General features: G+C 46.1%; 1 protein-coding gene across 4 annotated transcripts in view; it reads right to left on the minus strand.

Annotated features, from left to right (window-relative positions):
- The window catches only part of LOC100882740 (serine/threonine-protein phosphatase 4 regulatory subunit 1), a 165,160-nt gene that overhangs the window by 72,936 nt on the left and 74,555 nt on the right, over positions 1 to 17,669 (minus strand). Inside the window, exon 1 of one of the 4 annotated variants that reach the window (XM_076529743.1) lies at positions 11,258 to 11,280. The exons of the other annotated variants lie outside the window; for them this stretch is intronic. Coding sequence (XP_076385858.1) covers positions 11,258 to 11,265 — 8 coding nt within the window. The 5' untranslated portion in view covers positions 11,266 to 11,280. Of the gene's footprint in view, positions 1 to 11,257; positions 11,281 to 17,669 lie in introns of those variants that run through there. 4 annotated transcript variants of the gene reach the window in all.

A 17,669-nucleotide genomic window follows, 5' to 3' on the forward strand; every position in this document is an offset into this window, starting at 1 on the left:
ACGCAATAAACCGCGCTCTCCCTTTTTACAGCATCAATTCCGGAATTTTATTGTCAAACATGAATATCGAGGATAAAGAAGAGAGAGATAGGTGACGGGAGAGCGTAAAACCGCGTCTCATCATCGGCATCTCACGGTCGTTAGAAGCGTATCATAACACGGTGTATAACTAGGGGTAGATTCGACGGAACGAAGCCCCGTGTTTCACCTTCGGGGCCCCCGAGGCAATACAACACAATAAGGCCCCGAAGCTCGGCGATCCTCACCAAGATACCAACAGGCCCAGGCCGCTTCGATCTCGCTCTTTTCCAACCGATCTCTCGGTCACTCCTTTCTTCTCCCTCTCTCTCTCTGTTCATCGCGTTGTTCGCGTATCATCTTCTCCTTTCTTTCTCCTTCCTTTTCGTACCCCGTCTTCTCTGTCTCTCCTTTTTTTATTTTTCCATGCACAGTGTGGCTCTCCTTTTTCTCTCCTCGTCGAAGAAGCAGCAGAGAACCTCTTACGGCTTCTACTCTTTGGTCGTGCCGCCGCCTCGTAGCCCTTTATCTTCACCTTCCAATCGGCCTCCTCATCGTCTCTTTCCCTTCCCCCTCGTACACCCCTCGAACCCCCTGTCCCTTCGTCCAACCATGGCCCCCACGGCGAGAGGCACCTACCACCGCGTTAACGCTCCACGGGGCGAACTCGCGGCCAAATTTTCTCTGGCATTCGATGCTCTCGTGTCATTGATCGCTAACGACCACTATGATACACCGATTGGATTACGGGGGCTGATAATACAGGGACCTGCTAGCCATTGTCTTTATGCGCTCTTCGGACTTTATGGAATTTGGGGTGAGTAATGTACTGGTAGTACTGGTAATGTACTCTTAGCTTCATACTTTTTATGCATGAAATATTTTTAACATTCAGATACGCTCAATACAATGGTTGTCAATATACTTGATGTGTATATACACATATAGTTCTCAATATACTTGATATACATATATACACATATATGTTATCAATATACTTGATATACATATACACACATATATGTTGTCAATATACTTGATATACATATATACACATATATGTTGTCAATATCCTTGATATACATATATACACATGTAGTTGTCAATATACTTGATATACATATACACACATATATGTTGTCAATATACTTGATATACATATATACACATATATGTAGTCAATATACTTGATATACATATGTACACATATATGTTGTCAATATACTTGATATACATATGTACATATGTAGTTGTCAATATACTTGACATACATATATGCACATATGTTGTCAATATACTTGATATACATGTATACACATAGTTGTCAATATACATGAATTTGATATTCCAAAGTTACGACAAACAAATTGTAACTTGACATGTTATATGTAATGAACCGAAACGGTAGGTCAATAGGAACACGGTTGATATATTTGTAAGAATGAAAAAGAATATTTTGTGAAGGTCCGAAAGGAGAAAATGGTATTAAAGGGTACGTAGGCGGTGTCTTCGATCGAAGGCGACAGCTCGCGGTTCGAATTCACCGTGGTCTCTCGTCATTTCGTTTTGCATTCTTAATAGGACCGCCGACAGAGATTTATCTCTCCATCTGATGAAATACAAACGCAGAAATATTTGATTCCAGGCTTGTCGTTCGGCCTGTTTCTCTCTCCCCCGTGGCTGGAATCTGAAAGGTCTCGCGGATCCCCAGGAATTCGTTTGGTCCGTGCGCAGTGAAAGCAAGAAAGTTTTTCTTCTTTCTCCAGCCGTTCGGCGAGGGATCTCTTCTTCCTTGTTCGACGTCAGGACGACTCCGAGACTCGGCTCGACTCTCTTAATCGATACTGTTTTCTTCGAAGGAGATTGCGCGTTCGCCGAAGGTTAGAGACGCCGTTCGGCGTTAGGAGCGCCGCGACGAGCAAGGATGCGCCTTCCTTTTCGCGGCAGCTATTCTCTTCGACTCTTTGCTCCTTATTTCTTTCTTTCTTTCGCTCTCTTTGCTCGACGTCGCTGCCGGCTCCTCCCTTGACGAAGGTCAAGACACACGAAATCTCCATTTGCCCGAGGTCGTAGAGCGCCGCGGCACCTTCGAATTTTGTGCCGGACCTTCCGAGAATCGACGAGGAGCGCCGCGATGCGAACCAAAACCCTCCTCTCTCGATCGAAAACGAGCCTAGGCCACCGCTCCCTCTCGGGTTTCTCACTTTTTTATGACCGACCTTCCTTCCCGTATATCGCTAACGAGGCGGCGGCCCTGCGACAACACGCTACAAAGTAGGTAGGTAGGTGGTCGCCGCTTCTGCTAAGGACATCTCTAGCGTCACGCTAAGTCCATTTTCATTGCTCCTGGATTTCACTCGCATTATTTTTTCTTAACCCCTTGTACTATATTGACGAGTCGCACTCGTACTTCGGCCGTGATAAATTTTACTCGAATTTTTAGTACGCTTCAATTTGAAGCCCAATTATAATTTGCATAATAACATACTGACATAACATTTCAAATTCTTTTGTCTGTGTTAATATTGTAGCTGTAATTAGTTCTGACTGACGCACTTGACAAATAAGCCATAGCGCAAAGGGTTAAGTGTTTGCGCGATTTTAAATTTATATACGTAACGATGACGTCACACGAATGGTTACCTGTGTCGATTACAAAGGCGACACATTGTCAAAGTAACTGTTAACTGCGTCTTGTCCTTGTGCGCGTATAAGAGCAAGCACGTGTTCACTAATTAAATCCATGTAATCTTCAGTTATAATATACGTTTCACTAATGTTAATACTAGACGGCTTTTTCGTTTTATTTCTGCTCTGAACATTTTTACACCCTCTTCTGACTGTCAATATATTTGGACATTCGATGCGGAGAGACACGAAGGGTGAGATGGCTGAGATACCGCGTGAGCGATTGCAAGTGGAGATCTACAAATTTGGCAAGAGCTCGTAATATTCCTAAATTGATTTCCAGATTCGTATCGCAATTTACCAGCACACCTTTTAGAATAACTATCCGAGCGAAAGAAAATAATTGCAAGAAAGGCAGGAAGAAAAGACAGTCGGAACGTCACGGAATCTATCGTTTGCTCCAATTCACGCGAATCGAGATAGTAGTAGATCGATGGAATTCCGTAGCGTGTTCGATCGGTTACGCGCGATGAGCATCAAGAAGTTCGATAAAACGGTCGCGAGTCACGAGAAATCTTAGCGCGAAGAGATCGTCGTGAGAAATCCTCGCGTTCTCTCACGCGGACGAATAAATTGTTCGTTATTCCGAGTTTTTCTCACGTAGTAAAGGCATCCGTCCCAGATCGTCGGCCGGTGTGTACACGAGAGCGCGATATAGCCGAAAACCGGCCCGCGGACGAAACGAGACGAATCGTCCGCATACATATGAGGAATCGACAATGAGTTTCTGAGAAACGCGGACTTTAACATAAATTTCCGAGAGGCTCGTTCCATTTCGACGACTTTCTCGGTTCCCTGCTTATTCTCCTGCCCCTTGCCCATTCATTCCTCGACGCTCTCTATCGGCCTTCTTTCTCCGCTTCTCCTCTTGCTCTAGCACGCGGCTCGCTGGAAAAATGTCCCACGACGTCTCTTTTCCCTTTTTCCCAGGACCCCGGTGCAAGCTTTATAGACGCATTTTTTCCCGAAAGGACCTACCCCAAGGTTCCTGGAATCGATGGGCCCCTCAAGGATCTCTTTCTTCCTTTTTTTTCCCCCGACTCTCCTCTTACCAACGGCGACTTCGTTTCCTGCTGTATATCTCGCGCTTGTATTTTTCAAACACCAGACGCTTGGAAACGAGAAATCGTCAACGACGATGTAAATCTCTCCGCGTGCACGGAAAAAATATGAAAGAAACACCGCTCTTGCGTGTCTAGTTCCCGGATCGTGTTTTGAGTAGGCGCGTTTCGACGAATTCGACCGTAGGTTCATGTTTTCGCTCGATTTATGGGACCGGGAATCGATACGTACAATTAGGTAACGTAGACTTTTTCTGGATCAGGGGACCACCCATCTATTTCAGTTTTTTCGACTTTTCACGTATCTCGATTATCAGATTTCTGTAATTTCCAAGTAGGAGATTTCGAAGTTCCAAATAGCCCTCGAGTTTCCACCGTGAATTCGGTATAACTTAAACAGACCATCGTGTGATTTTCTCGTACGTTCTCGTGTTATAAGCGTCAAGGGTCGTACGAGACGATTTTCAAGGGTAGAACTCGGTTTGTTCATGGTGCCGACTAAATTCCCACGCGTTCTTCCTTTGCACGCCGCCAGGGTAAGGGGCTAGTCATAATATTTAAGATAATCCTAGGCAGGAAGGTAAAGCCGTCTCCGTGTTTCACAAACGCTTCTCTCCTCCGTTCCTCGGTAGAACAGGAATTTATGGCGGGGAATTAATGGCACCGTCGTCGTCGTGGACCAAGAAAAATTTCGTCGTTCCGGTTCAATTGTTCGCGGAGCAAATTGCGGTGTAAATTTGACGCGGTTATTTTCTCTCGTTAGAAAAAGCTCGAGAGAAAAAAAAAATATATATGTATAAGGGAAGAGTGTCTTCTTCTTTCCCGTTTCTTGGGACGCACGCTTTAGTGCCCCTGACTCGGCTCCTGCATTTACATTTTCGAAAGGAGCATCCGCCTTTCCGAGAATCGACACAGGTCACGAGGAACGCTCCTGTTCTCCATCGCGTCGATGTATCTACTTACATACTTTCTGGGAAAAAAAAATCGTTTCTTCCCTTCGTCACATGGCGACTCCTTTTTTCTCCGAGAAACGATCTGCATCGAACGCGAAAACATGAAACTCGCTTTTTTAATAACGTTTGGGAAGATTTGGGTAGTCGTGGTTCTCAACTTGGGACTTGCAACGAATTTGGAAACAACGTACGCTTATTGCGGTGCTTACGGTGCTATAGGTACGAGAAAGTCCACTTGACAACACCTGATCAACTTCGCTACATTCTCGAAGTCGGTACATATATCTTAGCAGCAGTAAAGTATTGATCAGGTACGTGGAATGTCAGTTTGTGCTGCACAGGTGTTGCCTCGTAAGGGTTGAGTCGAAATAAAAAATAAATTTACGATGAAAGAGAGTAGCAGCAGTCATCGAAAGTTTGGACGAGACAACGACCGAAGAATCGCATCTCAGGGGTGCGAATGATCGCGAATGAAGAATTCCCGGAGAGTCCCGCTGGTAAGGAGCATCGAGGAGAGAAAAGAGTAGAAGTTGAAGAAAGATCGAAGTCGAATGTTTCGAGGTATCCTCGGAAGGAATTCCAAGCCCGGTTTGGGCCCGCAAAGGCCAAGAAACCGCGCGCGCCCCCACGTTTCGAGCCTCCGCTGTTTCCGTCCCTGTCGCTCCTTCCACGCGCGTTCGTCGCTCCGGCGCGGCCTAAGGCTTGCCTCTATCGGGCGTCCTGCGATTGGCCCGCGGGCCCAGTCATTCACAGAAAACACAGAATGCAGACGGTCACGTGACCGGTGGACCAGGGCCCGAGAGAGGAGAGTAGAGTAGAGAAGGGAAGAGAAGAGGGTCGGGGGTGTGCGTGCTCGGTATGGCGCCAGGCGGTTCACCGCCTCTTTGCTCCCCCTTTGTCCCTCGATTCCTCCTCGACCGGAGGGATGCGAGTCCCTCGGATGACGCAGGTTTCCCTAGCGATGTCGACGAACCTTCCTCGAGTATCGAACAACGGAAGCCCGGCTCGCGATTCTCTCTTTGTGAATTAGCGGCGGCAGCAACAGGTGTCGCTTTTAGAGAATCAACGATTCGGCTTTTTTTCTTCGGGGAAAAGTCGACGAAACGGGGTCGAAAAAAGGCGGAACGCGATTCCAACAGGTTTCGAGAAGGAAGCGAGAAAGGGGCCAAGAAACGATGCGAAGCCTCGGTTCGTAGTCGTCGCGTAGCAGAAAACCGACCAGGGTGGTTCTCACCCCCTCGTGCGTTTCGGGCACTGTGTCGGTGGCCCGATTCTCGGAAGGACCTCATTTGTTGCTCGGTGCTATATATCTCATTCGGGAACCTCTCTCTCTCTCGTTCCCGTTCCTCTGTTGTTGCTGCCGCGGCCAGAGAACCTCGGGATGCTGGGAATAAGTGCATGCTTTTACGAAAACGAACTCCGTTTGCCAGCGGCCTGCCGCGAACGTGTGCGTGCAGTCGTTCCACACCGATCGCCCTCTTCGTTTCTACCAACACAGCCGCACCGGGGTACAGTCAACGACGCGCGAGGGTCGAACGCGTGCTTTTTTTTCCCTCCAAAAATCTGAGCGTGAGAACGCAGATAAAAAGTGTCGAAGGAACGGCGATAAAGGAGCGGATGCCTTTGCCCGTTAATCGTACCGAAGGTACGCGCTGATTACGCGAATCGTTCGCTGCTGGTGTCAACAACTTTTCTTTCTCTTTTTCTTAACAGGTATACGACCAGGTATTCGACTAGATATACAACTATTTATACAGGAAGATACGGTCGTGTTTGATCGTCGTTTCATAGAGGAATGTTAACCCCTTCGCGTGTATAGAGAGCTTGACTTCGGGCACTAGGATCGAGACTATTGTACAGATAAAAAATTATCTAAATATGAATGAGTTATACGTACAAGAATTATCTAAATAAATTACCCGGTGAAAAAATTATCTAAACAACGATTAGAATTAAAGATACGTTATCTTCGTCCGTTATTCGAATCGTCAGAACTTTTCAGTCAGACAATTTATCTACATCTACCGAAATAATTGTTTAACCGGATAACCCAAGTATCCGAGTATCGTTAAACCACGTAGTTAATGGCGAGATACGTCGTTCGTGAACGCGAAGGGGTTAAAGTAATCGTTAAAATCGTCCCGTTTGGGAACCGCTGCTCGAATAAACACAGACCCTGCATTCCTGCATACGAACGGAATTCACCGTTCCTCGACGCGTGCTCGAGAACGTCGGTTAACCGTTCGGAGACGAATTCCTGATGCTCGTGTTTCGCGACTTTCGTAAGCGTTCACGATGTACGGAAGAATAATCGAACACGACGACGATGCAAGATTTTGAAAAAGTTTATAGTATTATAAACTTCTTATGGGAGAAGCGGTAGATGATTCGAATTTGAGCGGGTGCCGGAAACGCGTCTTAATCGGCGCGAAAAGTACGCGACGGCGCGAGGCACGCGCGGAATCGAAAAAGAAAAGCGAGCGCCGGTCGGGGAAGAAAACAGGTGGCGGTGGTTAGCGGAGCGACGAAAACGAGCGGCTCGCGTATGGGAGCGATCGGGAAGAACGCGAAGAAGAGCCGCGGCGTGTCCCTATCCCGGGGATGAGTCCTTGATCCCTCCGTAGAGGGCTGCAGGAGCGGAGGAAGAAGGAGGCGAAGAACGCGGAGCCGGCGCAGAATTCAAAGAACTGGGAGCGAGGTAAACAAAATATTCGTGCAGGTCGGTGTGTATACACGGGTCCGTGGCAGCTTCTCGCGCGCGTGCATGTGTATCTCCGGGCGCGAGAGGAGAGAGAGAGCTCGGTAAGGGTGGGGCGGGACGAAGAAGAATGAAGGTGTACGGAGTAGGGCCCCGGCAAGGGCGAGGAGTCGGTCGAAGAGAGAAGGAGAGACGAAAGGTATTCGGTGGCGCCGCGCGCGAGTCGGTCGAGCGAGTGCGAAGGGCGAGAAGGTAGCGAAGAGGGCGCGAGGCGCGAGGGGAGGAGCCGGTGTCGGTCGAAAGGTGGGAGAGGGGCCTCGAGAGAGGTAAAGGGCCCCGAAGATGGGCCCTGGCGGCGCGATAGTGACGGCGATGGTGGTGCTAGCGATGCTGCTGCCGCCGGTGGTGGTAGTGGTGACGGTACACGCAGGGGTAGAGCCGTAGAGGGGGGCGAAAAAGAGGGAGGACGGAGGCAGAGGCGAGAGGGAAAGGGCGGGGGTCGTGGAATGCGGCCGTGGTCCCGGTATATACGCGCCAGTCGGCTATGCCAGGGTATTTGTGTATTTATGTGGAACACCGGAGAACCTCGACGATGGGAAAGACGGAGACGGCCACGCGAGACTCTGCCGCGAGAGGGACGAGGATGGACCAGAGCCAATGGCCAGCCAAGGTGTGCTGCCCTTTTGGTACGAGGGAGCGAGTAGGTAGAGGTACTCCAAGGAGCTACCCGACTATGCAGCAAGAACACCAGGAACCAAACGACAACCACCGTCCCACCACCTACCGCGCTTCTCTTTTTCTCCTTACGAGGTTCCTCGAAATTCCATCGCGGACTTCCACGTCCCGTCCGGAAAGCTGCTCCTTTCGAGGAACTTTATAGGATCCGAACGGTTCGTTACAGCCCCGCGATCGATCGCCACGAAAATTTTCTCCGCCGACCGAATCGTCGCGTTACGTACGAACGCGTCCGGCGAGACGCGTCGTGGAATTTTCCCGCCTTCTTCCCTGATCTTCCTCTCTCGTTACCGGGAACGACGGACGTGACACGAGTGACCGGCACGTGAGAGAATGTCGTCAATGCGATGGCGGTGGTTTCTCGAGGGAACGAGGAGGGCAAGGGCCGAGGAGGAGGAGACACGAACGAACAGGGAGGGAAATACCTGGCTTCGGAATCATCGCGGGCACACTGTACGCGCTCTCGAGTACGAATCTCGAATACCGACCGTCCCGAGCGATCGCGGAGACTGCAGCCCCGGTATTCGAACCACGTGGCTGCTCGCCGACTACGAGCAGACTCGCACGCTCGCGATCGCGTTGACAGGACACGGCGAAGGGTCAACGACGTATCTGGAAGAACCGGTGCTCGAGCGGCGCATAATTTGCCGTGAGAATGCAAATCGGCTGATTCGTTTGAATTTCGAACCGCCACGCCGGCACGAGAAACGAGACGGTCAGCCTCGTTTCTTCCTTAGAAATGTCCTTATCTTGCAAGGTCCCGCGACCGACCGTGCATTCCACGGGCAATCGGACTCCGTTGCGGACGGCGAAATACGAAGAGTACCAAAAGCACCTATTCGACGTTTCCGCCTTAAACGCGCCAACTCGCACGCCCCGTTACGGACGAACCGCGAAGAAGTCGGATAGCAGGTGTGGCGCTATTCAAAGATTTCGAAAGGGCGTCGCTTCTATATCGACCCCCGATATCTCCAAAGCCCCGCGTTTCAAATATATAAGTAGAGAACTTTTCCCGATCGCTTTCTTATCCCCCTAACGACTGTCGTTCTATTCAGAAAAGAAATATCACGCTGGAGTATCGCGAAGATAGCCAAAGGTGTTCTATCGGTTTCGACTAATAAGATGTCGCTATTTCTCCTTACTCTTCGAACGTTATAAGACTCGAAAATGTAAAGCGTGAATATTAATCGAAGCAGTTTTCAGCATCTTGCCACAGATTATGTAGCGGGTGAACAATGTGTACTTATATGTTATTATCCGCTGTAACAAACGCGGACGGGATCGTTACATTGTCTCGGCAAATGTCGCGTCGCGGTCGGGGTTCGCCCGTTAAGAAAAGTAACCGAGGAAGAGGATAAAGCGGATCGGTCCAGAGGATGGTAGGTTTGAGTAAGGTTAAGAGTACCTGGCTAAGGTCATGCATCTCCGCGGTTAAATCGATTGGCATTGTCTTCGCTGTCTAGACTCTATTGAACATTTCGCTGATATTTATGCTACTTAGCTCATTCGCAAAGTTTGTTCACCTCGATACAAATATTCCACGGTGCTGTCTGACGACGTACGCAAAAACGTTGGCTGCGACATACACCCACTCGATCATAGCAAGTTCGTACAGAATGACGGAACGGAGTCGGTTCTCTGGTGGTGTTTGCATGGGTTAGCAGAGATCTCGCTGTGTCGAGGCTCGCACAGCATCTCGGGCGGTCCAGTGGCGTCACTGCCCTCCTCGGACCCCCACCTTGCTGTTCCCATCCCCTCCCGCCACCCTTTTGGGCTGGAGTTTTTGGTGGAGGGGCAGTGTACGTGCACGGCCGCGCACAATCACCGATATCGTTCGTGTGTGTGCGCGTCTCGGGATATTAGGTGTACGAGGACGCTCGCGCGCGCCTGTGTGCCCGACAGAGGGCAACAGAAGGGCGAGGGACGAGGGGGCAGGAGGGAGGCGTCGCGCCGTGGGAACCGAGGAAAACGTTTCCCGCATACCACCCCTCCCCGCGGGCTCGCCCGCCCCCTCCAACGCCGGCACACATTCACACACGCTTCGTACGTACGCGTACACACACGTGCATCCTTGGTGGCCCGCATTAATATTCGGACATCACCATATTTAAATAATTATTCGATGGACGCGTTTACAATTATGTTTAACATCAAATTCTCTGTTCGATTGTTGTACAGTATGAAAGTTTTTATACCTATCGATATAATAAAAATATATTCTCCTTTTTATACTCATAATTTAATACATTTATAATGTAGGTAAGAAATATCTTCTGGGTACAAGTATTTATTGGTTCAATGTACATATTATGAATCAATTGTTGGAATATAATGAAACGATCAACAGTGAAATAATTTGTAATAAGACAATTTCAATTTTGCACATTACCTAAGAAAATAAAGCTTGCGAGTGCAAAGTAGAGCACAAATTGCATAAAGTTTCTCTAGACTCTAAACAACATAATACATTTAGCGAGCTCCGAAAAAACGTTGTAGTTTTATAAACCAACGTCCGCAACATTTCATTAAGAATTAAAAACCGCGAGCAAATTTTCTGCGGTAAATTCCCCATTCTTTCCAGAGCGATTCTGCGAAGAACAAAGAAGGAAGGTTATACGTAAAAATCGCATTATTTCAGTGCGTGGTCCTTAATGGGTTAATGCGGGCCACCGTACACACACGTCGAGTAGGTGCGCGAGCGCGCGCGCACTCGTGAGCACACTAAGGAGGTACGCGAAGCGAATGTGGGACCACGTGACTCCACTTTCGCGCACACACTCTCCGGTTCTACGTAGCCTTCTCTTGCTCTATCTTTCTCTCGACCTCTTTCTCGCTCTCTCGCCACGTCTTTCTCGCACTCTCGTACGTGCTCTCCCTCCCCTCTTTCTACGATCCTTATTCGAACGACGCAGTTGCGCGTACCTACCGCGGGAGCAACTGCGTCGTAGGCTTCTTCGAGAACGAGATCCGTGTATCGTTTCCTTGTCCGGCGACATCATCCGCAGGATCCAAGAGGGCGATATACGCCGAGGAAATCGAGATCGAGAGAAACAATGACCCTTTCTCTTATAAAGCGATTGCAAATTAAGCGATCGGTAACTTACCGAAGCATGCAGCGTCTATTGGCAATCTGTCATTGGACTTACCTGAAATCAGAGGAAATGATTATTAGTTGGGATAGTAAAATTTGATGAACAAGGGGAAGGCTAGGAGGCGATATGTAATGCGTAGCGATACGTGTAGCGACGTATAATACACACGTGTCGATCTATGATGCGTAGTGATCTAATGCATGGTAATTTAACACGTGAGGATTCTACACGTGGAGATCTATAACGCGTAGTGATCTATGACGTGTATTGATCCAACGCGTGGTAATCTAATGCGTGGCGAACTGTAGCGTGTAGTAACCCAACGCGTGATAATTGCATACGTAGCGATTTTTGACGCGCGGTGATCTAATGCGTGATCATTCCACGCGTGGTGATCTAACGTGTGACAATTCCACGAGTGGTAATCTAATGCGTGACAATTCCACGCGTGGTGATCTAACGCGTGACAATTCCACGCGTGGTGATCTAACGCGTGACAATTCCACGCGTGGTGATCTAACGCGTGACAATTCCACGCGTGGTGATTTAACGCGTTACAATTCCACGCGTGGTAATCTAACGCGTGACAATTCCACGCGTGGTGATCCAACGCGTGACAATTCCACGCGTGGTAATCTAACGCGTGACAATTCCATACGTGGCGATTTTTGACGCGTGGTGATCTAACGCGTGACAATTCCATGCGTGGTAATCTAACGCGTGACAATTCCACGCGTGGTGATCTAACGCGTGACAATTCCACGCGTGGTGATCTAACGCGTGACAATTCCACGCGTGGTAATCTAACGCGTGACAATTCCATACGTGGCGATTTTTGACGCGTGGTGATCTAACGCGTGACAATTCAACGCGTGGTAATCTAACGCGTGACAATTCCACGCGTGGTGATCTAACGCGTGACAATTCTACGCGTGGTAATCTAATGCGTGACAATTCCATACGTGGCGATTTTTGACGCGTGGTGATCTAACGCGTGACAATTCCACGCGTGGTAATCTAACGCGTGACAATTCCATACGTGGCCATTTATTATGCACGGTGACCCAACATATTGATCTATAAACGCAATAATCCATCACATGACGATTCCACGCATGGTGATCTACCGCATAGCGATGTACCTCGAACCGAACCGCTCGGTACAAATAAAGATTTCACTTCACTTTTTTCTAGAACATAAACCGACTCCAGTTACGCAAACACGCAAATACCACGTAGTTCTTTGTATGTCAACAGCGAGTTTCGTTTACGAAAGGTAGTAAAATTTGAGGGGAAAGGTTGGTCTAAATTTCGATATGCCTCGCAGGCAATGTTTCGAAGCGCGGTGCGACGTTTGATATCGTCCATGCCTGGCAGGCACGTTCCGACCGCAAAACGTTCGTGATTATTCTAACAATAGATCGTGTATATCCGAGTATACTGTAATTTATTTGATTGACGAGCTGTGTAACTGCGTTTGAACAAGGTGTGATCGGGGGTAACGGCAATTAGCAACTATGTATGAAAACTCGTTGCTCCAATTGAAAGGACACTGCAAATCCGATCCGTGATAATGTTTGCAGCTCTGGTTACCTTCCTTTATAAATTGTTCATTCTTTATGACTTTGTGTAGTACATGAGTATATTTTTTTTTTGGAGTGCATGATGCATAGACTGCATGAGGAGTGGACGATACGTCATAGATTAGGAACCTCATGTTGACATATTGGATATCGCGGTGCAAACAGATTTATATGTAGCAAGACGTATCAGAGCATCTAGTTATCAAGGTTACTAATAAATCTAACACTGGAACTTCTAGCTTGTTGCATCAACTTATATCTTCAGAACTCTATAAATCCATATCCATAATCTTAAATTGATATATGGTTAGACTTAATTTAAATTAAACATAGATCGAAACTAAATTCAAGCATTAAAGCGAACTAAAAGCACTAAAGCGAACCATTGATTCAAATAAAATATTTAAGTAAAAATTGTTTTAAAGAGAATTTAAAGGTGCCGCATCGTTCGAGCGTCGGTAGAACAGGAAGGTTGCACAGGTAGGCGAAAAATCGAGCCGACAGGCAAGACGGGAGCGTAAACGGGGAGATGGGTGCACGTAGGTGTATCGGGGGCAGGTACGCGTTGAACGTGGAAATTTGAGACTGACACGAGCAAATGAAACGCGGAGCGGAGAGGCCGGAAAGCCATAGAGTACTCTCTCTCCCATAGAGCGTCGTGAAACTCGATTATTTGGTGCGAGGCGAAGGCGGGATTCGGGCTTCTGTACCGGTTTCGAGTCCGAACGGACGCACGCGTCGCGTCGCGACGCGCCTAGACGGTTCGCCGTGTTAATTAATCTCGTTAAGGCGCCAACTGACAACCGCGTACAACAGACTCTCGCTGACGATCGACTTTTCACGCCGTGTCGACCTTTGTTCGCGGTCGTTTTCAATCACGTACTCGTCAAACCGAAACGTTTCCGATTTCAAACACACCTTTTTAATCTACCGATATTCGTAAATATTTTTGCAATTCGTTGAAATGGATGTAATGTGAAAAGGACTACATTTCGAAACCCAATTGAGGCTACAGTTTGAATTAGAAGGTGCCAACACGAAGGTCTACATTCGTCATCAAAATCGCCATAGTTGTCGCTGAGGTCATTATGGATATCGTCAAGATCGTCAAAGAAAATCTATTCATCAAAACCATCAGAGTTATCGTTCAGGTCATTCAGATCGTCATAACGAAGGTTATGAAAGCTATCATAATCATGAAAGTCGTAATCACTATCATAATAATAACTAAGGTCGCTGCAGTAAATGTTAAGATAATTACAAGCATCATCGAGGACATAATCAACAAGGACATTATAATCATGAAGGACATTATGATCATCAAAGACATCATGATCATCAAGCACATTATAACCATCAAAGGCAGAATAATGATCAAGGATATTATAGTCATCAACATGTTCGATCAAAAAAATATCTAAAGCTTCAAATGAATGTAGCACATTATAATCATCAAAGACAGAATAAAGATCAAGGATATTATAGTCATCAACATGTTCGATCAAAAAAATATCTAAAGCTTCAAATGAATGTAGCACATTATAATCATCAAAGACAGAATAATGATCAAGGATATTATAATCATCAGCATGTTCGATCAAAAAAATATCTAAAGCTTCAAATGAATGTAGCACATTATAATCATCAAAGACAGAATAAAGATCAAGGATATTATAGTCAACATGTTTGATCAAAAAAATATCTAAAGCTTCAAATGAATATAGCGGTGTTATAAATGATTATAACATCTTAATGTCCGGAAATTTTCGTATAATTAATTCGTGCCAGACATGCACCAGCTCCTATTAAGAGCATCAACGAAGGGTTTATATAATTCAAATTTCTTGGTAGCAGATTCAGCAAAGGATTCAGGAGCAAGTTGGTTTCTGTTCGAAAAGTGAGAACAGGAACACGAGCAGGAAAGAGAAAAAAAGGGTGAAGAGTGAAAAAGAGAGTACTAGAGAGAGAAGCACGAAGAAGGACGCGGTCTAGATGAAAGCGACCCAAAAGGGAGGTCGCCGCCCTTCCAGGAACCCTTATAAAACTTGGACCTGATCTTCCTAACACGCACAGTCAAATCGCTCCACACATGCTCGCTCCTACCAAGAATAATCCCTTTCTGTTTATTAAAATAAAGCCTTGTCCTTTATGATAAAAAATGAATTGGGATAACGCTTCGTTCGCTCCATTACTTGTCTTTGAATACTTGCTGACCTATCCTCTTTGAAGATCGTCGTACAAGCAGATCTGACGAGCACGCACGCGTTTCACGACTCCTAGGATTTTTCAGGGATTCTTAGATTTCCTTCGTAAGATAAGCCCAGCTTTCGCGGCTATCGCGTGGGAAGCTACCCTCGGGCGCATTCGCACATGCGCTAACACGCGCGAACACTTGCGAATTTTGCATATTCACTGGGTCGAGATCTGGGTAATTTCGAAAATTCTAGTTTATCAAATTTCCGAAAAGGCAGATTCCTAAATTCTCAAATTTCAAAGCTATCGAGTTCTTCAAGATTTAAATATGCTGATCGTTTGCAAATCCGAATTCTAACATACCGAAACTTCCAATTTCTCTGAACCTCAGTTTCTATTTGCGAATCTCTACAATTTTCCGAATTTCCAAATGACCTAAACGAAGAAAGTACTAGTTTCTAAATGTGTGAAGGTGAAAGTTTGAAATTTCATTGGAGAACCTCTATTGGGCGTAAAATTTGTCTGATGTGGATCCGGTCCCATTCATCCCTAGCAGGGTTAAACGTGGTTTTCGGCGTCTGGAAAGACGATCTGGTGCGTAATGTTCTTCCCCGAATGCACACGGAGCCCTTACCCCGATCTTCTACCCTTTGAACTTTTAAGAGACCACTCGACACTCGGGAAGATGCCTCTAACCCGTTCAATGAGGCCAATACCACGAGGGTGCGGCCCTTAACAAGGTTATGGGACTCTCTCCCCGTCTCTCTGTCTGATTCCCGTAGCTACCCCTTCGTCTCTCTTCGTGTCGCTCTTGGTACGCGTGTACCGGCACTTGCGTCGGTACTCGCGCGCGACAGAATCTCTTTCCGACGTCTCGCCAGGGGGTGGTTGATTTGGGCGCGAAATTGCCCGACAAAATCAAATTTCATTTCGCCGAGGGCGTGTCTGGACAATCGAGCAGCCAAGTGGCCAGCGGCCAATCTGACTATCTCGTCAACCAATTTTGCCGGTGATTACTTTGCTCTCTCGTCGCCCGATGCCCGGTGTCCCGGGGCCGAGCGGTACCGCGCGTTAAGCGTCTTTCTCGCGCTCTTTGCTCGCAATTTAACGCTCGTTCCGCGAAAATTTTACGACTGTATTTTCACCCCGTCCCTCTGTAACGCGATAATCACGGGTTACGGAGACAGGTCCCGGGACAACGTGCTTCTCTCTTTCCCGTTCGTCTCTCTGCCTTCCTGTCATCGGCACGCTCGCAATTTAAATTCTCTTTCGCGTTTTTTCCTCTCGGCGGGTCGCGTTTTAATTACGCTGCTAAGGGTTGCTTTTAATATCGCATCATTTAGTTCTTGGTCGGAAATAAAGGAATCGGGGGTGCACGTCTGCCTAAGTTCTGACGAAAGGATTCGGACTCCTGCATCGAATATTCACAAATTTTTAATTATCTTCACATCGCTTTTTTTATGTAATATAACCATAAATAGTACTCTTATATGAATAACATGTGTACATAAATTATTATCAAATTTTATTCATGTTTAATTTTATACTTGCTCAACACATGTTCATAAAATCGCTTTATAACAGCAACATACAAGCATAAGTGCTTATATGAATAACATGAGCACATAATTTATTATCAAATTGTATTCATGTTTAATTTTATACTTGCTCAACACATGTTCATAAAATCGCTTTATAACAGCAACATACAAGCATAAGTGCTTATATGAATAACATGAGCACATAATTTATTATCAAATTGTATTCATGTTTAATTTTATACTTGCTCAACACATGTTCATGAAATCGCTTTATAACAGCAACATACAAGCATAAGTGCTTATATGAATAACATGAGCACATAATTTATTATCAAATTGTATTCATGTTTAATTTTATACTTGCTCAACACATGTTCATAAAATCGCTTTATAACGGCAACATACAAGCATAAATGCTTATATGAATAACATGAGCACATAATTTATTATCAAATTTTATTCGTGTTTAATTTTATACTTGCTCAACACATGTTCATAAAATCGCTTTATAACAGCAACATACAAGCATAAGTGCTTATATGAATAACATGAACACATAATTTATTCATGTTTAATTTTATACTTGCTCAACACAAGTATGATCATAAGAGATTATGTTCATAATAGAAAGTACATTACTAATATTATACGTATATTACAAAAATTGAATATTATTCATAACATGACAATTTCACGCAAGACAGTTGCACCAAAGGTAGTGTCCTTTCTTTTAGCAATAAAAAAGTATTAACTCAAATTACATTTGACATCAAATGTTATTGTCGAGGTGCTCCAACATTTATAAATGTCCAACCTTATTTTGATTTGCAGAAACGAGAGCAAGAGAAGGAAGAATTCCCGCGGGAAGCGTGGCACAAACAATCCCGATTACACCGAAAATGTTCGGTGATTCGATTACAGAAAGAGAGACAGATCGTGCGCGCGCGCGCGAGTGTACTTAAGCGAGCACACCGCTATATAGTCCGTGTAATTCAATTTCTTTAAAGTAATTACTTGTTGCTTCTACCGTTGGAAGTTAGTTCCCCGGTTGAAAATCAATGCCGCATCCACGACGCCGAGTTTCTCATTATGAGCTGAAAGCGTCTC

Source organism: Megachile rotundata, chromosome 3, assembly GCF_050947335.1.
Source record: "Megachile rotundata isolate GNS110a chromosome 3, iyMegRotu1, whole genome shotgun sequence".
NCBI classification, from domain to species: domain Eukaryota; kingdom Metazoa; phylum Arthropoda; class Insecta; order Hymenoptera; family Megachilidae; genus Megachile; species Megachile rotundata.